The following is a 27,138-nucleotide window of genomic DNA, read 5'->3' as shown; positions in this document are numbered from 1 at the left end:
TATCAGCTTTTTATCAGGGGCAACCCACGCTTCATTACACACGTCATTTAGTTCTTCTGATTCAGGAAAAACTATAGGTAGTTTTTTCATACCCCACATAATACCCTGTTTAGTGGTACCTGTAGTATCAGCTAAATGTAACGCCTCCTTCATTGCCAAAATCATATAACGTGTGGCCCTACTGGAAAATACGGTTGATTCGTCACCGTCACCACTGGAGTCATCGCCTGTGTCTGGGTCTGTGTCGACCGACTGAGGCAAAGGGCGTTTCACAGCCCCTGACGGTGTTTGAGTCGCCTGGACAGGCACTAATTGATTGTCCGGCCGTCTCATGTCGTCAAACGACTGCTTTAGCGTGTTGACACTATCCCGTAGTTCCATAAATAAAGGCATCCATTCTGGTGTCGACCCCCTAGGAGGTGACATCCCCATATTTGGCAATTGCTCCGCCTCCACACCAATATCGTCCTCATACATGTCGACACACACGTACCGACACACAGCAGACACACAGGGAATGCTCCTAATGAAGACAGGACCCACTAGCCCTTTGGGGAGACAGAGGGAGAGTTTGCCAGCACACACCAAAAGCGCTATATATATATCAGGGATAGCCTTATAATAAGTGCTCCCCTATAGCTGCTTTGTTATATAAAAATATCGCCATAAATTTGCCCCCCCTCTCTGTTTTACCCTGTTTCTGTAGTGCAGTGCAGGGGAGAGACCTGGGAGCCGTCCTGACCAGCGGAGCTGTGAGAGGAAATGGCGCCGTGTGCTGAGGAGATAGGCCCCGCCCCTTTTCCGGCGGGCTCGTCTCCCGCTATTTTGAGAAATCAGGCAGGGGTTAAATATCTCCATATAGCCTCTAGGGCTATATGTGAGGTATTTTTAGCCTTTATAGGTACTCATTTTGCCTCCCAGGGCGCCCCCCTCCCAGCGCCCTGCACCCTCAGTGACTGCCGTGTGAAGTGTGCTGAGAGGAAAATGGCGCACAGCTGCAGTGCTGTGCGCTACCTTTAGAAGACTTCAGGAGTCTTCAGCCGCCGATTCTGGACCTCTTCTGTCTTCAGCATCTGCAAGGGGGCCGGCGGCGCGGCTCCGGTGACCATCCAGGCTGTACCTGTGATCGTCCCTCTGGAGCTTGATGTCCAGTAGCCAAGAAGCCAATCCATCCTGCACGCAGGTGAGTTGACTCCTTCTCCCCTCAGTCCCTCGCTGCAGTGATCCTGTTGCCAGCAGGAATCACTGTAACATAAAAAACCTAGCTAAACTTTCTCTAAGCAGCTCTTTAGGAGAGCCACCTAGATTGCACCCTTCTCGGCCGGGCACAAAAATCTAACTGGAGTCTGGAGGAGGGTCATGGGGGGAGGAGCCAGTGCACACCACCTGATCGGAAAAGCTTTACTTTTTGTGCCCTGTCTCCTGCGGAGCCGCTATCCCCCATGGTCCTTTCAGGAACCCCAGCATCCACTAGGACGATAGAGAAACGCCCTCTTCCTGTCAATCACTCTGCGGCTGCCTATGCGACTGAAAAGCATCGCTAGACCCTGTGTAAAACTACATCGTTCGTTGTAATAGTAAGCCGCACGTGCGCATTGCGCTGCATACGCATGCACAGAAGTGGCAAGTTTTTGTCTGATCGCTGCACAGCGAACGAATGCAGTTAGCGATCAACTTGGAATGACCCCCATAGGACGCTGCAGTAAAAGGATTGTTTTTCCCCCTATCTACAGCACAGAGACTTGCTGCAGATGCAGTGGCATAACCTCCAGCTGGACCTTTTTGGCAGGTACAGTCCCTTTTTTTATGGTCTGTACTGATTTTTGACTCTCCAAGCTTCCATTGAAAGTATAGGAAAAGGGGCGTGGCCACGCCGGCGTACTCGTGGCCACGCCCCCTTTTCGAATTTGCATCAATGTTTATGTGTAAATTGTTGGAGGGTATGTTGCTGCAGATGCAGTGGGACTATTTTGGGGTGTGCGGCTGGAGCTGCAGCTCCATCAGTCCCATTGCTAATCCTGCTCTGTGAAAACACAGCAGGCAAAGGGCAGAGCCTCCCATTGGATGTAACCTGTGTGGGAGGGCGTTTCTCGCCCAATCAGCTGTGGGCTGGGTGTGATAGACCTGCCACTAACCCAATGAGAGCTCCTAGCCACGCCCAGCGTTAGAAACCCAGTCACAGGGCTATTATATAGGAGATTTGCTTTTCAATTTAAATTTTGCTTGAATTTGATATTAACCCTATCATTAAAAAAAACAACAACAATCATCTTTCAAGAGTCTACAAAAGGACACTATTCTGGGACTTTTCATATGTGACTATTTGTTGCCATTATTTTAGGAATTAAGGGGAGATGTATTAAAGTGGAGACAGATAAAATACCAACCAATCAGCTCCTGACTGACATGTTACAGGCTGTTTAAAAAATGGCAGGAGCTGATAGGTTGGTAAATTATATCTTTCCAAGCTTTGATAAATCTCCTTAATGAGAAGTGCTGGGATAAGATCAGCATGTTCCATTTATAACTAAAGGCCCATACACAGGGTGAGATTCTGGCTATGCCCGATTCTCACTATGCGACAGGGGCTAGGTCGGCATCGCAAGCACATAATGAGTGTGCTTGCGATACTGACTATGTGCGATTTTGGCTAAGTGGCAGTTTTGACTATCTCTTCTATAGAGATAGTCAAAATTGACTTGCCTGCACAGTCTATATAGGCTTGCGATGCCGACCGCACGGGACCGCGCATCGGCATCGAACAGGGATCGCAAGGTGACTTTCACCTTGTGATCTGCACTAACTTTTCTTACGATTTCGACTATATAGTCAAAATCGTAAGAAAATATCTCGCCGTGTGTATACACCATTACTATGTGAAGCATACAGTTGGCAAGCCTAGATTTTTCAGAGAGATGCAAAAACGAGGTTTTAGTTTGTGGTGCATGATTGCGGAAATAAAATAATAGGATTTTAATACCTACCGGTAAATCCTTTTCTCCTAGTCCGTAGAGGATGCTGGGGACTCCAAAAGGACCATGGGGTATAGACTGGATCCGCAGGAGCTTGGGCACACTAAAAAGACTTTGACTGGGTGTGAACTGGCTCCTCCCTCTATGCCCTTCCCCCAGACCTCAGTTATAGGAACTGTGCCCAGGAGAGACGGACATTTCGAGGAAAGGATTTTTGTTAAACTAAGGGCGAGAAACATACCAGCCCACACCACAAACATACCGTACAACTGGAGTTACAGGAAACCAGTATGAATTAACACAGCAACAAGCTGAACATAACTGATACACAAACCACGTGTAACCGAAAAAAACCATTATCAACTCAACTGCAAGGAACAGTCCGCACTGGGACGGGCGCCCAGCATCCTCTACGGCAGGCATTCCCAACCACGGTCCTCAAGGCACACCAACAGTGCAGGTTTTAGTGATATCCAGGCTTCAGCACAGGTGACTTAATTAGTAGCTCAGTTATTTTGATTTAACCATCTGTGCTGCAGCCTGGATATCACTAAAACCTGCACTGTTGGTGTGCCTTGAGGACCGTGGTTGGGAATGCCTGCTCTACGGACTAGGAGAAAAGGATTTACCGGTAGGTATTAAAATCCTATTTTCTCTTACGTCTTAGAGGATGCTGGAGACTCCAAAAGGACCATGGGGTCTATACCAAAGCTCCAGAGCGGGCGGGAGAGTGCGGACGACTCTGCAGCACCGATTGCGCAAACATGAGGTCCTCATCAGCCAGGGTATCAAACTTGTGGAACTTAGCAAAAGTGTTTGAACCCGACCACGTAGCTGCTCAGCAAAGTTGAAGTGCCGAGACCCGTCGGGCAGCCGCCCAAGATGAGCCCACCTTCCTGGTAGAATGGGCCTTTACTGACTTCGGCAACGGTAGCCCAGCCGAAGAATGAGCTTGCTGAATCGTATTACAAATCCAGCGTGCAATAGTTTGCTTAGAAGTAGGATTTCCAATCTTGTTGGAAGCATACAGGACAAACAGAGCCTCTGTCTTCCTAGTAAGGGCCGTTCTGAAGACATAAATTTTCAAAGCTCTTACAACATCAAGAGATTTTGGGACCGCCACAGTATCCGTAGCCACAGGCACCACAATAGGATGGTTTATGTGAAACGAAGAAACCACCTTCGGCAGAAATTGTTGACGAGTCCTCAATTCCGCTCTATCCGAATGAAAGATCAAATATGGGCTCTTGTGAGACAAGGCCGCCAACTCGGACACTCGTCTGGCAGACACCAGAGCCAAAAGCATGACCACTTTCCAAGTGAGAAACTTTAACTCAACCTTACGCAAAGGCTCAAACCAGTGAGACATAACAAACTGCAACACCACTTCAAGATCCCACGGTGCCACGGGTGGCACAAAAGGAGGATGGATATGCAGCACTCCCATCACGAAAGTCAGTCTGAACCTCAGGAAGGACGGCCAATTCCTTTTGAAAGAAAATAGATAAAGCCGAAATCTGCACTTTGATGGGACCCAATTTCAGGCTGCATCCACGCCTGCCTGCAAAAAATGGAGGAAACGACCCAAGTGAAACTCCTCCGCAGGAGCTGCTTTGGTTTCACACAACGACACATATTTTCTCCAAATACGGTGATAATGTTTCGCCGTGACCTCCTTCCTAGCCTTAAGGAGAGTGGGGATGACTTCCCCGGGAATACCCTTCCGAGCTAAAATCTGGCGTTCAACTTCCACGCCGTCAAACGCAGCCGCGGTAAGTCCGGAAACAGGCAGGGCCCCTGCAGTAACAGTTCCTCTCTTAGAGGAAGCGGCCAGGGATCTTCCACTAGTAATTCCTGAAGATCCGGATACCAGGCCCTCCGTGGCCAATCTGGAACGATGAGTATTGCCTGAACCCTTGTTCGTCTTATGATCCTCAACACCTTTGGAATGAGAGGAAGCGGAGGAACACATACACCGACTGAAACACCCACGGAGTTACCAGGGCGTCCACTGCACAGGCTTGGGGGTCCCTCGACCTGGAACAATACTTCGGAAGCTTCTTGTTGAGGCGAGACGCCATCATGTCTATCTGAGGAATTCCCCAACGCCTTGTCACTTCTGCAAATACCTCTTGATGAAGAGCCCACTCTCCTGGATGGAGATCGTGTCTACTGAGGAAGTCTGCTTCCCAGTTGTCCACTCCCGGGAGGAAGACCGCTGACAGAGCGCTCACGTGCTGTTCCGCCCAGCGGAGAATTCTTGTGGCTTCTGCCATTGCCGCCCTGCTCCTTGTTCCGCCTTGGAGGTTTACGTACGCCACCGCTGTGATGTTGTCCGACTGGATCAGGACAGGGAGACCCTGAAGAAAACTCTTCGCTTGCATTGTAAATGGCTCTTAACTCGAGAACATTTATGTGGAGAGAAGATTCCTGGCTTGACCATTTTCCCTGAAAACTTCTTCCCTGCGCGACTGCGCCCCAGCCTCGGAGACTTGCATCTGTGGTCAGCAGGACCCAGTCCTGGATTCCGAAACGGCGTCCCTCTAGAAGGTGATACCCTTGCAGCCACCACAGGAGAGAGATCCTGGCCCTGGAAGATAGACTTATTTTCCGGTACATGTGTAGGTGAGACCCGGACCATTTGTCCAACAGGTCCCACTGAAACACCCTGGCATGAAACCTGCCAAACGGAATGGACTCGTAAACCGCCACCATCTTCCCTAGCACTCGAGTGCATTGATCAATCGACACACTTGTCGGTCTCAAAAGCTCCTTGACCATGGTCTGTATTTCTAGAGCTTTGTCCTCCAGAAGAAACACACTCTGAAGCTTCGTGTCTAGGATCATGCCCAGGAAGGGCAGCCGAGTCGTTGGAATCAACTGAGACTTTGGCAAATTTAAAATCCAACCGTGATGTTGGAGAACCGTCAGGGAGAGTTCCACATTCTTTGACAATCGTTCCTCTGACCTCGCTTTTATCAGGAGATCTTCCAAGTACGGGATAATTGTGACCCCTCGCTTGCGAAGGAGTACCATAATTTCTGCCATAACCTTGGTGAAAACCCTCAGGGCCGTGGAAAGCCCAAACGGCAACGCCTGAAATTGGTAATGACAATCCTGCACCGCAAATCTCAGGAAGGCCTGATGCGGAGGATATATCGGGATGTGTAAGTAGGCATCCTTTATGTCAACTGACGCCATAAAGTCCCCCCCTTTGAGGCTGGAGATCACAGCTCGAAGAGATTCCATCTTGAACTTGAAAGTTTTCAAGTATGGATTGAGGGATTTTAGGTTCAGAATCGGTCTGACCGAGCCGTCCGGTTTCGGTATGACAAAGAGGCTCGAATAGAACCCTTCCCCCCATTGGGACGGGGGAACGGGGACAATGACCCTCTGTTGACACAACTTTTGTATCGCAGCATTTACTACTTCTCTTTCTGGAAGAGAAACTGGCAATGCCGATTTGAAAAAGCGGCGGGGGGCATCTCCTGAAACTCCAGCTTGTACCCTTGGGACACTATGTCTAAGACCCAAGAATCCAGGGCTGATTGAAACCAGACCTGACTGAAGATTCGGAGATGGCCCCCCACCGGCACGGACTCCCGCAGGGGAGCCCCAGCGTCATGCGGTGGACTTGGTAGAGGCGGGGGAGGACTTTTGGTCCTGGGTGCCTGACCCTGCAGGCGACTTCTTTCCCCTTCCTCTACCCTTTGAAGTGAGGAAGGACGAGCCCTTACCTCGCTTGTATTTATTAGGTGGAAAGGACTGCATCTGCTTATGGGGTCCCTTTTTCTGTTGAGTGGGAACATAAGGAAAAAAAGATGACTTACCCGCAGTAGCGGTAGACACCAGGTCAGCAAGGCCGTCACCAAACAAGACACTACCTTTGAAGGGGAGAGCTTCCATATTTTTCTTGGAGTCGGCATCAGCATTCCATTGATGGATCCACAGCGCCCTCCTGGCCGAGACCGCCATGATCCCAAGAGGCCAACATCTCTTGCAGCATCCTTTAGGTAATCTGCAGAGTCCTTGATATAACCAAGAGTCAAAAGAATATTATCTTTATCAAGGGTATCCATATCAGAAGCTAAATTATCAGCCCATTTAGCAATAGCACTACTCACCTATACCGACGCCACAGCAGGTCTGAGCAATGCACCAGTATTAACGAAAATGGCCTTCAAAGACGTCTCCAGCTTGCGATCCGCCGGATCCTTGAGAGCAGCCATGTCAGGGGACGGAAGCGCCACCTTCTTGGACAAACGGGGTAGAGCCTTGTCGACATTCGGAGACGACTCCCATTTTTCCCTGTCATCAGAGGGGAAAGGATACGCCATAAAAATTCTCTTGGGAATCTGCCACCTCTTGTCCGGCGACTCCCAAGCTTTTTCACAAAGAGCATTCATTTCATGAGAGGGGGTAAACTTCACCTCAGGTTTTTTCCTTTTAAATAGGCAAATCCTTGTTTCCTTAACAGCAGGTTCGTCAGAGATACGTAAAACATCTTTAATAGCCACAATCATGTACTGAATACTCTTAACTACCCTTGGGGGTAAAGTAGCCTCATTAAAATCGACATCGGAATTGGAGTCCGTGTCGGCATCTGTATCTACCATCTGGGTAAATTAACGTTTTTGTGACCCTGAGGGGGTCTGCACCTGAGCCAAAGCATCCTCAATGGATTTTCTCCATGTCTGTGTCTGAGAATCAGATTTATCAAGCCTCTTAGACAACAAAGCCACATTAGTATTAAGTGTACTCAACATAGCAACGCAATCAGCAGTCGGCTGTGCTGACAGAGCCATTTCCAGCTCCTTTTCTGCGCCCCCAGTAACTTCCTCCGGGGAGGAACACTCAGCCTCAGACATGCCAACACGAAGTACTGACACCCCAACACTCACACTGGCCAAATAAAGGGGACAGCCTACAGGGAAGCCTGGAGAGAGAAACACAGATGGAGTATGCCAGCTCACACCCCAGCGCCCATATATTACACAACTATATGTCAGTAGCGCTGTAAATAATAAGAAAAGCACCAAATTATCTGAGCCCCTCCCCCCGTTTTGTTCCCTTTTACTTGTGAGGAGCTTGGAGGTCCGGGCCAGCGTTCTCTGCAGCGGCTGTGGAGAGAAGAAAATGGCGCTGGTTAGCTGTGCGGCTAAGCCCCGCCCCTTCCCGGCGCGCTTTAGTCCCGCTCAAATTTGAATTATTTATACTGGCGGGGGTATTATATACGGTGAAGTCTTCGGTTCTTCTAATACTCACCCGTCTTCTGGCTTCTGTGAGGGGGGTGACGGCGCGGCTCCGGAAACAAGCAGCTAGGCGAACCATGTGATCGAACCCTCTGGAGCTAATGGTGTCCAGTAGCCTAAGAAGCAGAGCCTTTAACTAAGAAGAAGTAGGTCTGACTTCTCTCCCCTCAGTCCCCCGATGCAGGGAGCCTGTAGCCAGCAGGTCTCCCTGAAACTAAAAAACCTAACAAAAGTCTTTCTAGAGAAACTCAGTAGAGCTCCCCTAGTGTGTGTCCAGTCACTCCTGGGCACAAAGTCTAACTGGGGGAGGGGCATAGAGGGAGGAGCCAGTTCACACCCAGTCAAAGTCTTTTTAGTGTGCCCAAGCTCCTGCGGATCCCGTCTATACCCCATGGACCTTTTGGAATCCCCAGCATCCTCTAGGACGTAAGAGAAAAAGGAGTGGAGTTGGGCACAAGAAAGGCTACAAAACAATGCATAGAGTGGTCATAGGGCAGCCACGTGATAAAGACAGTCCCAATGTCCCCTCACTCATGATTAAATGATAAATTAGTATTTTAAGAGAAAACTGAATAGTTTGTTTTAATTACAGGTGTGGGTGTAAGTTGGTAGGCTGTTGGACTTTGATGTGACCTTTACCTTTTAGCGCGCCGAGCTTCTGTTTCAGCCATCACCGCTAGTCTAGCATATTTCTACTTTGTGGAGGCGTCTCCCCTGAGTAGTGAGTGGGCGTGTATCTTATAGTGGGCGGCAGTGGTGCAAGTATGTGGGTACGCTCAGGTACGGAGTACCCTTAAGAATACGGCAGCGGGTACTTAGTACCACCTGCCACACACTTTGCACCCGTGACCGCCATTACCACAATTATAATGTGCCACAAAGTAACAAGACCATGGTGCTTGCCAGCATGACAGTGCTACTGGGAGCGCAACGGTGATGTCATTACGCCACATCACACTTCCTCCTCAGGTGGCTGTGGCTGGCGTGAAGAGAGGAGCCTGATTGCACTTTCCGGAAGCGTCTCTTGCTGGTAGCATTCATTTATAATATAATGTGGACACTACTATATATGTCTATTATTATGGGGGTATTACTACATATTTCAATTGTAATGTGGACACTACTATATATTTCTATGATACCAGGGGCACTACTACACTATATATTCCTGTTACAAGGGAGGCATTATTATATATTGTTATTACATTGGGGGCATTACTATATATATTTATTATACTGGGGGTATCAATATATATTTCTATTATAATGGAGGTAGTACTATATATTTCTAGCCTTGCCTCCAGAGTGCAAAGAAAAGGGGCTTTGTAGTGTCGCCACGCCACTAGTGTGATGTAGCCACTCCCACTATTAGCATGTGGCCACGCCCCCTCACAACATATGACCAAGCCCATTTTTCGGCACTCACTAGCACTAAGAAAATATTTCTACTTGCAGCACTGGTGGGCGGAGCGGGCTACATTGTTGCAATGGTGTAAAACCAATTTCCAATGTGTAAATGAGTTCTGACTGTACTTAAGTAATTCCAGAAACCAGTCTGATTAAATCTGAGTCTATGTCACAAGTAGAACTCTCCTAAATTATTAGAAAAAACAACAACTTCGCAGTTAGTTTAATTTAAATCAGGTTCTTGATCACCAACTAGTGGAGTCCTGGAGACCCAGACTGAACATATTATATTAGTTTCTTACTGTGGCCATTTAATAGCCCTTGAAACACCTGGACATAAGGTGTCCTGGTAACAACTCTGCTTTGTAGCAGTGTTTATTTTGAATACATACATTGCTCCATATTATTTCGGCTTCCCTCATTCATATGACATTCCTGCTGCAGTCTAGACCTTAATGTATCTCACATTCCACACAGCTCTGCTGGAAGTAACACATACAGTACAAATCCCCTCTCACCGAGCCCTGGCTATTACACCATAAATCTTCTGCTTAATATGAAAACAAACTCATAAATCCCATTAATAACTGTGTCTATTACGGAAATTGTGCTTTTCGTTCTACAAAGATTCCAAATGGGTTTACAGAGCTGCAAAATATTGTCTCTAGTCCCCATCGGGGGTACAGTGGATGCAGAAGTGGGACCCAGCCATTTCCAAAGGGACAGGAACCTTGGCACATGAGAGTTTTGTTTCTTCAAGCTCTGAAGTACGGTGGGTACTTGGCCGTAAATAAAAAATTTATTGAAGGCATGCAAAAAATGGGTCTTTAATCGTTTTACTGCGCTGGAGGTTAATGATGTAATGTGCCGCAAAAGAACTAGAATTTTTCCTTCATCTGGTTACTCCCAGGACTTCAGAGAAGCACAAAGCTACAGTATATGCCATAGAAGAAGTAGTATCCACAGTTTGGCGATACCATTTTGAAGCAGTATTTTCGTTCTTTCAGGAGTATGAAAAAAAAGGTATTGCAAGCCAGAACCATTGGCCTTACAATTACTCCTTTCTAGACCAGACTCCTCGGAGTCCTGTTTGAAAGTCAGTATTTGGAAGTATGCAAGGCGTGGATACTCAACAATCCAGATCAATTGGTTGTTACATCATCAATGAAGGGTGCATGACCGAGTATCTTAGTGAAATCCAGAGTCCTATCTTCTCTAGTAGAAACAGAGACATTACAGAACAGTTTACAGACTTTGTTGGAGTCGTTTCCCCTGTTACTTTGATAAAGAGATGCACCAGCGGTTATCAAACAGTTCTCGATCTGAGGCTGCTCAATTACTTCATTTCCACAATACATTTCTGTATAGTGCCAGTACAGTCCATTGTGAAGGTGCTAGAGGAGGGAAAATTCCATATCTTAATAGATCTACAAGATGCATATCTCCACAGTTTTGCTGTAGCTCAACATCATCAGTTTCTCAGATACTTTGTGCTTGGTCACTACTTCCAGATCGTGTGTCTTCCATTTGGACTATCAAATTCTTCAAGAACCTTTACCAAAGTGCTGGTAGTTCTTATGACTACTCTCAGGAAACAAGGAATCACTGTATATCCTTATCTAAATGACATTCGTGTGAAATGAAAGTCGGAATATGCTGTCAGATACAAAACAGCCCAATTGATGATGTTCCTGCAGGAACATGGTTAGATCATCAATACAGCAGAAAGTCATCTGGTGCCATCTCAACCAGCTCTTTTTTTGCTTCTTTGCAAAACCACCCCTAATAGCCATCTCAACAGTCACAGTACTTCAGAGTATGGATAGACACAGCGAAAGGCAGGGCCTGTGTCCTGTCAAAAATCAGCATTTAGCATACCTTCAGTCTCAGCAAATGTTGCCACCAAAGAATGTTCTCCATCTCCTAAGTATGTTCCCAACCACTATAAGAATTCCTAATAGGAATTTTTAGAAATGCATATATTCAACTGGACCCATTCAGTCAGTGGGATCGTTATAAAACTTATATAAACTCTAGACTCAGAGCATAAAGATACAGTAAATACTTCTGGAACAACTTGGCCTCGGCTACCACGGTCAGATCTTCTGGGTATCCGTTCAGATGGTCGACAATGTTAAGGTCGACACTCATTAGGTCGACCACTATTGGTCGACATTGACATGGTCGACATTGACAAATGTGCGACACATGAAAATGGTCGACACATGAAAGGTCGACACATGAAAGGTCGACACGAGTTTTTCCTCAAAAATATTCTTTTTTTGGAACTCTTTCATACTTTACGTTCCACGTGGACTACGATTGGGAATGGTAACCTGTGCCGAGCGCAGCGGCAGCAGAGCCAGGCACCTTGCCCGAAGCATGGCGAGTGAAGCGAGCCATGCGAGGGGACTTGGTGCACTAATTGGGGTTCCCCGTCACTTTACGCAGAAAACTATACCCAAAAAAATTAAAAAAATCATGTCGACCTTTTCATGTGTCGACCAAGTTCATGTGTCGACCATTAGCTCATGTCGACCATGTCAATGTCGACCAATAGTGGTCGACCATTCATACCGGAACCGATCTTCTGCACCAGGCACCAATTCTGCATCCCTGCATACCTTGAGCAGTGATTGATAAAGTCACAAAAGGTACTTCTCACAATGTAATTAAAGTATTTCATGAAGCTAGGAAATAAAAAAAATTGTACAACACTTTTACTGCCATTCCACATATTTCTGATTCAGGATAGATTAGATATGGGATTTGTTCTCATTAGCATGACAGTTCAGAAGGATTCTAGACCGAGGACGTTGTCCGAATAATTTCAAATTATCTCTCCATAACTAAGGAGTTTAGGAAGACAGATCAACTTTTTGTACTGTACTTCCTATAGGACCCTATCAAAGGTGGGCATGCAGGTCTCAGGCTTCAGCAGGCGATATACGCAGGGCAGGGTGGTCATCTCTGCATACCTTCACAAGGTGTGTATGTGACAACTTCTGCCGACGCTCAGTTTAGTAGCCGAATCCTTCAAACTGCTGTTTTTGTCACAAGTTTGGTTAATTTTTGTTGATTATACTTAACCCACCATCTTTCTTTTATACTACTTGGGAAAGTCCCATACATTATGGCTGCCATGGAGTTGAAAATAGAATAATTATTACTGTTAACTTAATTTCCTTGAAAAATTCCATGGAAGCTGGATAATATATCCCCACTTGTGTTCTCTGTTCTACAAAGCATAGAGTTTGTGAAGATTCTCAAAGACACCAAAAGGAACGAGAAGCCACGCTATAACCCTTTCTTTTTCCTGTATCTAATCAGCTGACTAAGGAGTTAGCCCATTTGTTAATGGTAATAACTGTTCTACTTTAATTATATTGACTTTGCATTGGAAAATCGTGAAATATTTGTTATAATTGAGCAGCGTATATACCACAACATACAGTAATCAGAACGATATTAGTAAGCTAAAATAGATATACACTTTACTCAAGGAAGGTCTAGTTTAATGGGGGTCATTCCGAGTTGATCGCTAGCTGCCGTTGTTCGCAGCGCAGCGATCAGGCTAAAAATCGTCATTTCTGCGCATGCGTACTGGTCGCAGTATGCACGCGCGACGTACTTTCACAAAAAACTATGCAGTTTCACAGAAGGTCTACCGACGCTTTTCAGTCGCACTGCTGATCGGTGAATGATTGACAGAAAGTAGATGTTTCTGGGTAGTAACTAGCCGTTTTCCGGGAGTGAGCTAAAAAAAAGCAGGCGTGTCAGGTTAAAACGAAAACGGGGGAGTGGCTGGCTGAACGCAGGGCGTGTTTGTGACGTCAAACCAGGAATCAAACAGTCTGAAGTGATCGCAAGGAAGGAGTAGGTCTGCAGCTACTCTGAAACTGCTTGAAAAAATTTCACCACTATTCTGCTAACCTTTCGTTCGCACTTCTGCTAAGCTAAGATACACTCCCAGAGGGCGGCGGCCTAGCGTTTGCACTACTGCTAAAAGCAGCTAGCGAGCGATCAACTTGGAATAAGGGCCAATGTTGGCTATTGCTTTTTCTTCCATGCTGTTGTCGAAGTAAAAAAAATTACATAAAGACAACATACAAACTACACACATATAAGTCGCTATACTTGCAAATACGCGCAGCGAGCACAGCAATACATGGTAACACCCGCATTTAGACGGACATGCCACAGAGATGGATTCGACACTTATTCCATACAGTACATAACTATAATAATATCAAGCGCCAGACATCATGATGATTTAAAAATTATATATAATGAAGTAATGTCATGTATGTGTATTATTTGAACGAAACCAGATAGACCGGTCATGTTTACTATTGAAGCAACCAGATTGATGTGTAGATTCATTTGATGCTTGTTGTGAAGTTGTGGGACATTGCAGCGGATAATTATGATTACATGTATAAAAGCTAAAATCACTTTTATTAGAACAATACATAGACCAAACAGGTAGTGGACAAGAAACTCAGGCCAGCCCTTTGGACGTCCCCAAGGCTGAACCTGTTCAGCATATACAAAGGAACTAGTGACTCATCATGAATGAGAGAGAGTCCCCTCCCCCAAACTAGATAACACATTGCTGATCACACAGGAAGGTAGTTCCTGTTTTGGTCTCAGAGTTGCTGTAAGATCTGAGATGATGATGGAGTTATTGCCAGCTCAGTTCCTGTTTTGGTCTCAGCGTAAGATGGAGTCCCGGCATGATTTTAGAGAAAGAAACATAAGCATTGAGGGAATGGTATTGTATAGCTGGCCTGTAACTGTATGTAACTGTATGTATTAACTGCTTACTGTGTGAGTTGTAATCATGTAATTATAGGTATACTGTACATTGTAATATATATTGAATCCATATCCTTTTAATAACAAATATATACATCAATGAGCTTTGGAACTCAGATAATGTGTGGGTGTATTGTTTTCTCTTATGGGATGCAGTGTTTTGCGATGTATAGCGCACATTCATGGGATATGGTAATAAGAGGTGCAGGCATTTACAATATATATTAGAGCGGGCATTTTAAATATTTGTGAGAAATCAGTTTGGCATTCATACTGTGTAGCAGCCAGATACAGGTACAAAGACTTAAGATTTTGTCAGACAAATTTTTTTTAGAAAGAATGTTTTGGTTTTACCAATTTGCTTGTAGCCATAAACTGGTTGCTAAATTTACGTGTACATTTGGGGGACCAGTACACATTGCAGTAAAAATGTGGAGTGTCGATGCCCTGACAATTTTATTTGTAAAACAAGAATGGTTAAAGATAAAAAAAAATTACTGTGGCAGGGACATAATTCTACATGAAGGGAATGTGGAACGGCAGGCTTTTGCAGGGTTGGAGCAGCAGGAACAGGTCTGATGGAATCCAGTCCGGGTTTTAGTGCAATCTGTTGTAAGTCACAGCTTGGCTGATCACTACAACTTTTCTGCTACCTTTAAATGTGTGTGTTCAGTAGGTCATGGCTCCTGATGCCAGCAAGTTTCCAGGCGAAAGGTTAGGGGTCTGGCGATATGCTAGGAGATATTTGGAATCTGTATTATTTATGTTTACCAGAACTTGGCACTTGGAATGTTGTGCTGTTGTCTTAAAGACTGCCTGTAAAACCTGACATGCAAATCCTCCATGAATTGTGTAACCTGCCTGAGGTGGAAATAAAGTGAGTTGAACTGTTATCCAGCCTATGTTATCTCTGTCACATTATCATATGCTAAATTATACCAGGGAAAGAAGTCTCTAATTGTATCTCTTACATGGCACACATGAAGCTGCAAAACAGCCCGACAGCAGACTGCTGTGGTTGGCACACACATTACTTCCTATGGTCTAAGTACACAGCACTATGAATATAATATCTATGACCCTTGATAAGAGGCTGATTAGCAATGTTCTTTATGCTATGTTATGAACACAGGACTACGGCCCTGATTTAGGTTTGGATCGTAGCAGCTGCGAAATGATGCTAATGCAGCAGCCGATGAGCATTCTACTGAGACGCCCATCAGCTGTAGCTGTAATCCGCCGTGGTGTGCACAAAAGTACACCACCCAGCGGACTTCAGCCGCACCAACCCTATGGTTGCTCAGGATATCCAAAGTTATTTGGCTGCCGGTGTCAGTGGAACTGTATCTTCCGACACTCTACCTGGCACTGACAAGCCCTATCGGAACTGAATGGAGTTCCGTTCTGCGTTCCACGGTGGGTACCATTGGGGCGCATGCACATTGCATCTCAGAGACCCAGTCATAAGTAAAACACAGGGCAATTGCCACTACATCAGGCCCTATGAGAGTAACTATACTGCTTTTGCAAAGCACATCAAAAAGTAAAATGCTTGTTAATAAACTGTAGTTTCTTATATCTGTTCAGTATGTAGTTACCAGCTGAATAGGACACCTCCAGTACATCCGTCATATACATATAGCACATACATTCTGTACTCGCATACATAATGCTAATATATATTCTTCAAAACATCCATTTACCAGAGTCTGGGGTGAGGGTTGTCCTCGATGAACTGAGATGCGTCTTCAATCCCAACCTTCTCAATCAATGCTCTGCTATCTCGCAGGGATCGGATTTCAAAGTTAATTATGTAATCCTTGTTAGGGTGTTCTGGGTCCTGTTTGGGAAAATAATCAGTTATTTAATATTTTACTAAAAAAAAAGGAACTATGGGGGTAATTCCAAGTTGATCGCAGCAGGATTTTTGATAGCAATTGGGCAAAACCATGTGCACTGCAGGGGAGGCAGATATAACATGTGTAGAGAGAGTTAGATTTGTGTGGGTTATTTTGTTTCTGTGCAGGGTAAACACTGTCTGCTTTATTTTTACACTGCAAATTAGATTGCAGATTGAACACACCCCACCCAAATCTAACTCTCTCTGCACATGTTATATCTGCCTCCCCTGCAGTGCACATGGTTTTCCCAACTGCTAACAGAAATCCTGCTGCGATCAACTCAGAATTACCCCCTATGTATTTTGTGCATATGACCCAAGACGATATATGGTGATACCCAAATAACGAGTTTTATGGTAAGAACTTACCCTTGTTAAAACTCTTTCTGCGAGGTACACTGGGCTCCACAAGTCTGGACAATGGGGTGTAGAGTAGGATCTTGATCCGAGGCACCAACAGGCTCAAAGCTTTGACTGTTCCCAGAATGCACAGCGCCGCCTCCTATATCACCCCACCTCCCAGCACAGGAGCTCAGTTTAGTTAACCAGCCCAATGCAGTAGCAGGAAAAGAGACGACAACGGTTAGTAGCCACATACACCACACTCTCACGACAAGAGAAGTGTCAGCGGCTAATGCCATATCAACCCAAAGAAGCTAAGTGCGTCAGGGTGGGCGCCTTGTGGAGCCCAGTGTACCTCGCAGAAAGAGTTTTAACAAGGGTAAGTTCTTACCATAAAACTCGTTTTCTGCTGCGAGGTACACTGGGCTCCACAAGTCTGGACAATGGGGATGTCCTAAAGCAGTTCCTTATGGGAGGGGACGCACTGTAGCGGGCACAAGAACCCGGCGTCCAAAGGAAGCATCCTGGGAAGCGGCAGTATCGAAGGCATAGAACCTTATGAACGTGTTCCCGGAGGACCACGTAGCCGCCTTGCACAATTGATCAAGGGTCGCACCACGTTGGGCCGCCCAAGAAGGACCAACAGACCGAGTAGAATGGGCCGTAATGTGAACAGGAGCTGACAGACCAGCCTTCACATAAGCATGCGCAATCACCATTCTAATCCACCTGGCCAGGGTCTGCTTGTGAGCAGGCCAGCCACGTTTGTGAAATCCAAACAAAACAAAGAGAGAATCAGACTTTCGAATAGAAGCAGTTCTCTTCACATAGATACGGAGAGCCCGTACCACATCCAAAGACCGCTCTTTGCGAGACAAATCAGGAGAGACAAAAGCTGGAACCACAATCTCCTGATTAAGGTGGAACGAAGAAACCACCTTAGGTAAATATCCGGGACGAGTCCTAAGAACCGCCCGGTCACGGTGAAAAATCAGATATGGGGGGTCATTCCGAGTTGTTCGCTCGTTATTTTTTTCTCGCAACGGAGCGATTAGTCGCGAATGCGCATGCGCAATGTCCGCAGTGCGACTGCGCCAAGTAAATTTGCTATGCAGTTAGGTTTTTTACTCACGGCATTATGAGGTTTTTTCTTCGTTCTGGTGATCGTAATGTGATTGACAGGAAGTGGGTGTTTCTGGGCGGAAATTGGCCGTTTTATGGGAGTGTGTGAAAAAACGCAACCGTTTCTGGGAAAAACGCGGGAGTGGCTGGAGAAACGGAGGAGTGTCTGGGCAAACGCTGGGTGTGTTTGTGACGTCAAACCAGGAACGACAAGCACTGAACTGATCGCACTGGCAGAGTAAGTCTCGAGCTACTCAGAAACTGCACAGAGAAGTCTTTTCGCAATATTGCGAATCTTTCGTTCGCAATTTTGATAAGCTAAGATTCACTCCCAGTAGGCGGCGGCTTAGCGTGTGCAAAGCTGCTAAAAGCAGCTTGCAAGCGAACAACTCGGAATGACCCCCATGGGGAACTACAAGACAAGGCACCCAAATCAGACACTCTTCTAGCAGAGGCAATAGCCAGCAAGAACACCACCTTAAGGGAAAGCCACTTAAGGTCAGCTGAACCAAGAGGTTCAAATGGAGGCTCCTGCAACGCCTCCAAAACCACCGACAAGTCACAAGGAGCCACAGGCGGGACATAGAGAGGTTGGATACGCAACACACCCTGAGTGAAAGTATGAACATCAGGTAAAGTTGCAATTTTTCTCTGAAACCACACCGACAAGGCAGAAATATGAACCTTGAGGGAGGCCAGACGCAGGCCTAAATCTAGGCCCTGCTGTATAAAAGACAAAATTTTGGCTGTACTAAACTTGGAAGCGTCATAATGGTTAGATGCGCACCAAACAAAGTAGGAATGCCAGACCCGATGGTAAATCCGAGCAGAGGCCGGTTTCCGGGCCCGCAACATAGTTTTAATGACCTCTTCAGAAAAACCCGTAGCTCTTAAGACGGAAGCTTCAAGAGCCACGCCGTCAAAGACAGCCGGGCTAGGTCCTGGTAGACACAGGGGCCCTGAACGAGGAGGTCTGGGCGTTGTTGAAGTAGAAGTGGACGCTCTGACGATAGGCCTTCTGCCGTCTGGGCCACGCCGGAGCTATGAGAAGCAGATTTCCTTTTTCTTGCTGGAACTTCCGAATTACCCTGGGCAGGAGTGACACCGGAGGGAACACGTACGGCAGCCGAAACCTCCACGGCACTGCCAGCGCATCCACGAATGCTGCTTGAGGATCCCTTGTCCTTGCTCCGAAGACCAGAACCTAGTGATTGTGTCGAGACGCCATCAGATCCACATCTGGAAGACCCCACCTTTCCACAAGGAGTTAAAACACTTCTGGATGGAGGCCCCACTCGCCGGCATGCACGTCCTGACGACAGAGAAAGTCCGCTTCCCAATTCAGGACTCCCGGAATGAATATTGCCGATATTGCCGGTAGATGGCGTTCTATCCAACGTAGAATCCGTGAGGCTTCCTTCATTGCCAAATGGCTTCAAGTGCCGCCTTGATGATTTATGTAAGTCACTGTGGTGGCGTTGTCCGACTGTACTTGAAAAGGACGGTTCTGAATCAAATGCTGGGCTAGGTTCAACGCACTGAAGACCGCCCGCAATTCCAGAATGTTGATCGAGAGGAGAGATTCCTCCTTGGTCCACCGACCCTGCAAGGAGTGCTGATCCAGCACCGCGCCCCAACCTCTTAGACTGGCATCTGTCGTCAACAGGACCAAGTTGGATATCCAGAAGGGACGGCCTCTGCACAATTGTCGGTCCTGGAGCCACCAGAGCAGCGACAGACGGACCTCCGGGGTCAAAGAGATCATTTGAGACCTGATCCGGTGAGACAGGCCGTCCCACTTGGCTAGAATCAGCTTCTGGAGGGGGCGAGAATGGAATTGAGCATACTCCACCATGTCGAATGCTGATACCATGAGGCCCAGCACCTGCATTGCCGAATGTATCGACACTTGCAGACGAGAAAGGAAGCAACGAATCCTGTCCTGAAGTTTCAGGACTTTCTTGTGAGACAAGAACAACCTCTGGTTGTGAGTGTCCAACAGCGCTCCCAGATGCACCATGCTCTGAGCAGGGACCAGGGAGGATTTCTTCCAGTTGATGAGCCACCCGTGGGCTTGTAGAAACCGGACCGTCATATCCAGATGACGCAGGAGAAGATCTGGGGAATTTGCCAGGATTAACAAGTCGTCCAGTTACGGCAGTATCCTGACCCCTTGATGGCGGAGTACCACCGTCATCACCGCCATAAGTTTGGTGAAGACTCGCGGAGCCGTTGTTAAACCAAAAGGTAACGCCCGAAACTGGTAATGGAGGTTGCCAATAGCGAACCTCAGGTATTGTTGATGTGACACTGCTATAGGAATATGATGGTAAGCATCCTGTATGTCCAGGGAGACCATGTACTCCCCAGGTTCCAAGGCCAGAACTATAGAGTGAAGGGTTTCCATACCGAACTTGGAAACCTTCACAAACCTGTTCAGTGCCTTGAGATTGAGAATGGGCCGGGAGGACCCATTCGGTTTCGGGACTAGAAACAGCGGAGAATAGTACACCCAGCCCTTCTGAGCAAGAGGCACCTGTACTACGACTCCTGTATCCAGGAGGGTCTGTACCACCGAATGCAGAGTGTTTGCCTTTGTCTGGTCCGACGGGACGTCTGTCTGGCAAAATCGATGAGGGGGTCGGTTTTTGAAGGCTATGGCGTAACCTCGAGTGACGACTTCCCGTACCCAGGCATCTGAAGTGGTCTTCAACCATTCCTGGGTATACCCTAGAAGCTGGCCCCCCACCCTGGGATCCCCCAGGGGGAGGCCCGCCCCGTCATGCGGCAGGCTTATCGGTCTTGGCTGCTGGCTGATGGGCAGCCCAGGCTCTTTTGGGCTTCGGCTTACCAGGTTTGGAAGTGCGGGCCTGCTTATGGTACGCATGACCTTTTGCTTTACCTGAAGGACGAAAGGGGCGAAAGGACGTGCCTTTGGCCTTCGACACAGAAGGAGCTGTATTAGGCAGACAGGCAGTTTTGGCAGTAGCCAAGTCAGCCACTATCTTATTTAAGTCCTCCCCAAACAGAATATCCCCTTTGAAAGGGAGTACCTCCAGGATTTTTCTAGAGTCCAGATCCACAGACCAGGATCTCAGCCACAATATCCTGCGAGCCAGGACTGACGTAGTAGAGGCCTTGGCTGCTAGGATACTGGCATCAGAAGCCGCCTCTTGAATATAGCGAGAAGCTGTGACAATATATGACAAGCATTGTCTAGCATGGTCAGAGGAGATTTCAGCTTCTAACTCCAAGGCCCATGCTTCAATAGCCTCTGCCGCCCATGTAGCTGCAATAGTGGGCCTTTGTGCAGCACCCGTTAGGGTATAAATCGTTTTTAGACAACCCTTGACACGTTTATCTGTAGGCTCTTTTAGAGACGTGATGGTAGGGACAGGTAGAGCTGAGCAAACCACCAACCTAGCCCCATGTGAGTCTACTGGAGGAGGCGTTTCCCAATTCTTACACAGCTCTGGCGCGAGGGGATAGCGAGCCAGCATCTTCTTTTGAGGCACAAACTTCGTACCCGGGCTTTGCCAGGGTTCCTGACGTATATCCACTAGGTGGTCAGAGTGAGGTAAAACTTGTTTAATCACCTTCTGACGCTTGAACCTATCTGGTTCCTTAGGAGGAACGGATGGCTCGGGATCATCCGTAATCTGCAGAATTAATTTAATAGCCTCCAAAAGATCAGGAACATCCACATGTGAACTACCCTCCCCATCAGCCGTATCTGAGTCAGAACCTGTGGGGTCAGTGTATGTGCTGTCTTCATCAGACGAGTTGTCAGTGACAGCAGTGGATTGTGAGGAGACGAGCGCTCGCTTAGAGGATCTCTTGGACTTAGGCGAGCGATGGTCAGACTTTTTAGTAGTCAGGGACTGGTTCAACTTCTTTAATTGAGCAGATAAATCGTCCGCCCACGGCGGGTTAGCTGCAAGGACCACATACGGCTGTACCGGCATAGGTGGTCCCATAGGGGGTGTTAGTTTATGAACTAGCATATGCAGAAGCGTGGAAAAAGCGGCCCACGGAGGGTCAGTATGTGCCTCCGTTGCCACAGTCCCACTGGGGGGCAAGGAGCCCCCAGAACCAGAGCCCACAGCTGCTATATTCTCCTCATATGGGCCTGTGGCTTCAGCAACACCGGCAGTGTGTTCAGCCCCAGAACCGTTACCCTCAGAAGCAGACATGATATAACTTGCAGTATGAGGTAACACAGTACAATTATTAGCAGCACTATATTCCTAAACCCAAACCCCTGCGCAGTGTAGTCAGCACCAGCAGAGATAAAGGAGAGATATGGTGACTAAATCACAGAGAAAAATACGTAATACAGTATATCTTTGTGAAAATCCTATATTAAATAACACCTGACGCACCAAGCCCCCTCAGGTTATAGAATATAGGGATAGCAAGTTGAGTGAAAGACACGAGATGGACACCACTCAGCTATCAATGCACACACAGATAGTCACAGTTTGTACAATGCAGAGGTTATTACAGACAATAATACTGCACTGGACTAGCTTACACAGCTATAAAGTCAATAGATATAACACTACACAGTAAGAAACTGGATGTATATCACAGGGTAATTGTACTATAAACCCCTGACTAAATGCACTCTTTCTTACTAACACTGACTAAAAAGGCAGGTAGAATACTTAAGTGTCATGTAAAGGCACAGCGCTGACAACCAGGCGGCTTTACATAGGAAGATTCGCCCAAGCGGTCCCAGGAACAGTGAGCTGAGGAGTAATGGCGCCGCAGACACTGACAGGGAGTGAGGAAAAGACAGAGATGCAGCTCCAGGGCGGGAACACTTGCTGGAAATGGCGCCCTGGGGCTGGGGCCTCAGGTCTAAGCCTTATCCCCCTTGCTGGCAAAACCACCGGGTACTGTGGGCGATATTAAAATCGGTTTTAAGAGAAAACCTGACCTGCGCCCAAGCCCTGGTGATCTAGTGGGATCGCCTGTATCCACAGTGTCCACCGCCAGCGCGCGCGGCCTGCCTCCCACTAACTGCGCCGGATCGCGATAAAGATCGGGTCCCGCGAGCAGGACCCACTTACCACCTCCCGAAGCGTGGCCACGCGATCCAGGAGAGCCCCAGCCGTGTGTGTCTAACATGAAGAAAACCGGAGCCTCCGCTGTAGGTACCTGGCAACCAGGGCTCGGGAGTGTACAGCGCCGCTGGGGAGAGCTGGAGCTGTAGCAGTGAATGTCACAAGACATTTACCACCGCTGCTGCCCTTGAAGTCTTCACTTTTTACCTCATAAAAAGCTTTTCTCAGGGCTGCTTGGTGCAGCCCCTCTGTTAAGTGCCTGCTTACTGCAGCACCAACTGACAAACTGAGCTCCTGTGCTGAGTCAAAGCTTTGAGCCTGTTGGTGCCTCGGATCAAGATCCTACTCTACACCCCATTGTCCAGACTTGCGGAACCCAGTGTACCCCGTAGCAGAAATTCTGTTTCATTCAAAACTTTATTACAGTGTGTCAGGGACTCTGGTAGCTAATTAACATAATATGGAGTTGGACAGATTTCTGACGGATCTCGATTTGCTTGAAATGGGCTGAAACTGGACGGCAACATACAAGAGCTCAGTCGAATGTGTCAAAGTCAGAAAAATGTCTCTATGCACGTTGCCATATTTGCACCGCACACTGGTCCGTGCTGCGCATGCGTACGCTCTCCCGTGAAGGCGCATACCCGCAATAGCGTGCACTCGCAGGCGCGGTATGCGTATTTACGGTAGAGTTTATGTAGTCGTAGCGTGCGACTCATTCGTTACATATTTTCACAATTAATGTAGTTTATAGATCATGGTCCCTTTGATAGTTTCTGAAAGTTTGGTTAATATAGAAGGTCCCTGAGCTAAGGAATCCCTCTTTGTATCGTACGAAGGGTCTAACAGGAATCATACAGCAGTGTTTGGTACCCATCGGAAGAGTATTTAATTAGCAATATTCCGGTGTTGGTTTGGAGCGTATTAATCGCTCGCGCGAATAGTTATGGACATAAGAAGTTTATGTCCATTTCTACTATTTACTCATACTCAGGTATGCGGCGGGAAACCTAGTTCCCCACCCACCTGAGCTGTTTGAAATCGTCACAGCCCACCTGTATGAATCAACCTATGACCTTTTGTTATGATGCAGGGCCGAATTCCGACGTCCAATGGACAATGGGATTGTAGGGACTGTAGGATTGCATTGTGTGTGGGGCATAAATAGGCAGGCCGACCACATCCAGCTCTCACTCTTCAACGGTTCTCATTGCTGAAAATCGGGTGCTGGATGTCCAGGCGCATGCGATCGTTTACCCTTGTGCGTAAGTTTCTCTCCGTTATCATTGTCTTTCTGTGAGCCAATTTCTCTCATCTCTCTCCGTCTCTCTCTCTCTTTTTCCCTTCTCTTTCTCTCGTATCTCCCCTAGACTAGTATTGTATTGTATTAGATAGTATTGTATTTTGGTTAGGAATTCTTTGTTATATTGTAGTGTATCATTTGTACTGTTATCCCCTTTTTACAAGTATACTAGATATAATACAGTTAATAGGCTTTGGACCCTAATCCAGTATCTGTGTATTTCCTATAGTGTTAAGTGTTCACTTGAGCGTCGGTGACGCTCAAGCAGCTTTGTAGTTAGTCAGGTTACACAAGGTTGCACTTACACCCTGTATTCACATTAAGGTATTCCGTGTATTTCATTGGTATAAGGTTTAGACATAAAGGTATAGCGTTGTGAGCGTCTGCGCCGCTGGTGATCTCCTCGTGGTCTCGAGCGTCCGCTACGCCATAGCGAATCATTACTCTAGTCATAGCCAATAACGTGTCCTGTGATCGCTGGGCCGTGAGCGAACGTGACGCTTGAGCGTCTCGCCTACGGCTGAGCGATCGTTACGCAACTAGCGTACCATTACGGTACTTCTTAAGTAAACAGCGTACAGTGTTCTTAGCTTCATAAAGGGTTGTTTATACGACAAGGGAATTTAGCATTGTCAATTGGGGACTCGTCCTATCCTTCTCATATCTGCACTAGGTAGATCAGCAGACATTATCCCCCCAGCAAAGGGTGGGAGGTTGTCTCGCAGTGCTGACGGGATAAGCGTCTGCTTCGCTTAGATAAAGAGTGCTGAAGGAATCCGGGAACCGGAAGTAAGAACAAAACGCTTGTGTCTTTTAAAACTGTTTTATTTCTCTTCTGTCTTGCGTATACACGCACGCATACATTTATCTGCATTTCTTTTTCAAATTTCGTATATCACTATTCCTGTTTGCCAAGTTTTATAGTTGATAGAAAGTGCAAAAAGAGATTTGCTGTTATTTCATAGTAGAGGTAATAGTTAAAGTATAGACCAACACACGGCTTGTCTGGGAGATAAGACAGTCAGTGTGGTGTGCGGTAGATGATCAGGGATCATCTACATTGATAAAGGTAGAAATTGTGTTACGGTGGATCTTTGTTTTGCGTACACGTGTCCCTAACAAAAGACTTGCGTACGCAATCCAAACGGCAGACGCACGCAGCGTACATTACGCAACGTAGCGTCTGGTTACGCAACGTAGCTCAAGTCACGAAAAGTTGAATTAGCGCAAAGCGATAATTTGCGCAAAGGCGATAAGTAACGCACAGCGGTAAATAACGCAAATCTATTTTTTGGAAAAATCTGAAATTTAGTTTAACAGATCCTGCTCCTAATTGGTAACACAGTTGGACTGAAGACAATTTCTGCGCAGAAATAGATATAGAAACAAAGTGTACATGTGTTGAGTGAGTGTGTTTTTATTACATAAGTTTATATAACTTAAGAGGTTGAACCAAAAGGAAAGTCGGGTACTCGTCAAGGGACACACGTGTAAGTGACATATACGGTGGCTAGGGAGGCATCCCTGGTTAAATAATATTTGAGCATTAGAGTATAGCGGACCATAAGGTAACAGACCAGGAGGTCATTAACAGACGGTAAAATAGACAAAGAGGTCCGCTATAAAAGTCCAGTGGCACAACGCCTGGGGTGTTGGTGCAGAACCCATATAGGCCATAAGCTCTTGCTGAAGGAATCGCGGCCGGAAACATCGATTCCATTGATCTTTCAGTACATGACAAGTAGTGCTTATGTACTGAACGATTGGACCGCACGTAATTGTGTGCAGTAGTTAGTAATCTGACCTAATACCATTAGAGTAAAGTGGTCACAAACGCTATCTGTACATTCTGACGTGATTTGTGTAATTTTTTATTTTTGGAAGGGAAGTTCGCTGGTCACTCAGGAACTATCCAACAACCGATACTTGCTGGGGAACGCGCCCCAGTAAATAAAGGTTCACAGGGGCCCTGGGTTGGGTACAGCAGCTCTGGTTACAGTGATTGCAGTACTGGCCAACGTGGGCGAGAAGTAAGTGGGGTACTTGGCAAACCGCCACCGCCGGCCTGCCCAGGACATCTTGGTTTGTTTGTAAGGGTTCGCTGAAAACCTTGAGATAAAGATCCAAGGAGGAATAAGCAACACCTGCAGAATTATGGGGGCCAGTTGTTCAGGTAGGGGGCGATCAACCTCGGTTCGGGTTGATTCAGAGAACCGACCCGTTGGGTCGGCAAGGTACATCATGTGTGAAAAATACGGAAGTCACACAGAATCTTTATGTGATGAATGGGAGAGAATGACTGTACAAGACAGGGACAAATTCCCAAGAATAGGTAGCTTCAGTCCAGACGTGTTACAAAATTTAAGGAGGAGGATATGTCTCATTGAACCAACAAAGAGACGAAGTAAACATTATGATTATTTGCAGTTATGGCAACAGGAAGGTGAATTACAAAGAGATTCAATTGACTTTTCTGAATCTTATCTTGAGAGGAGAGACATGGCATCAGGGAGGATTATGGTTGCGGAGAAAAGCACAAGGTTGAACAATAAAAACGCTCTTAGCAACTGTAGTATAGATTATAAGAATAAGTGTAATAACTGTAACAATGATTATTGTAATACTGTTGAATGTACAACTATTAACCTATGCAAGTTGCACCCCATGTCAAACTTCCCTCAGGAATACAAACAAGAAAGTGAGCCCAGAATGATGTCAGCACCTCTTCCAGCAACCATCACAAAAGCCATCCAGGTGGACGCGACCAAATTGGTAAAGGCAATAATCGAACCCCCTAACGGAGGGTCAGGTGAGGTCGTGTCCACAGGTACGTACAATGTTTCATATCACGCACAAACAGATGTACCCCATATTGTAAGACCAACACAAGATGATGTAACTGAGCTCGATCTGGCCAGGGTGATCTCAGTCCCCAATGGGAAGACTGACGATC

The 27,138-nt window shown here is 46.7% G+C and overlaps 1 protein-coding gene across 2 annotated transcripts in view; it reads right to left on the bottom strand.

The window, feature by feature from the left end:
• The window catches only part of WDR35 (WD repeat domain 35), a 270,202-nt gene that overhangs the window by 93,046 nt on the left and 150,018 nt on the right, over positions 1-27,138 (bottom strand). For both annotated transcript variants that reach the window (XM_063915331.1, XM_063915332.1), the window contains exon 19: positions 16,153-16,289. In XM_063915331.1, coding sequence (XP_063771401.1) covers positions 16,153-16,289 — 137 coding nt within the window. The remainder of the gene's footprint in view (positions 1-16,152; positions 16,290-27,138) is intronic.

Source organism: Pseudophryne corroboree, chromosome 4, assembly GCF_028390025.1.
Source record: "Pseudophryne corroboree isolate aPseCor3 chromosome 4, aPseCor3.hap2, whole genome shotgun sequence".
Lineage (NCBI taxonomy): Eukaryota > Metazoa > Chordata > Amphibia > Anura > Myobatrachidae > Pseudophryne > Pseudophryne corroboree.
The sequence above is the reverse complement of the archived record's forward strand: the minus strand, read 5'-3'. Positions and strand labels throughout refer to the sequence as shown.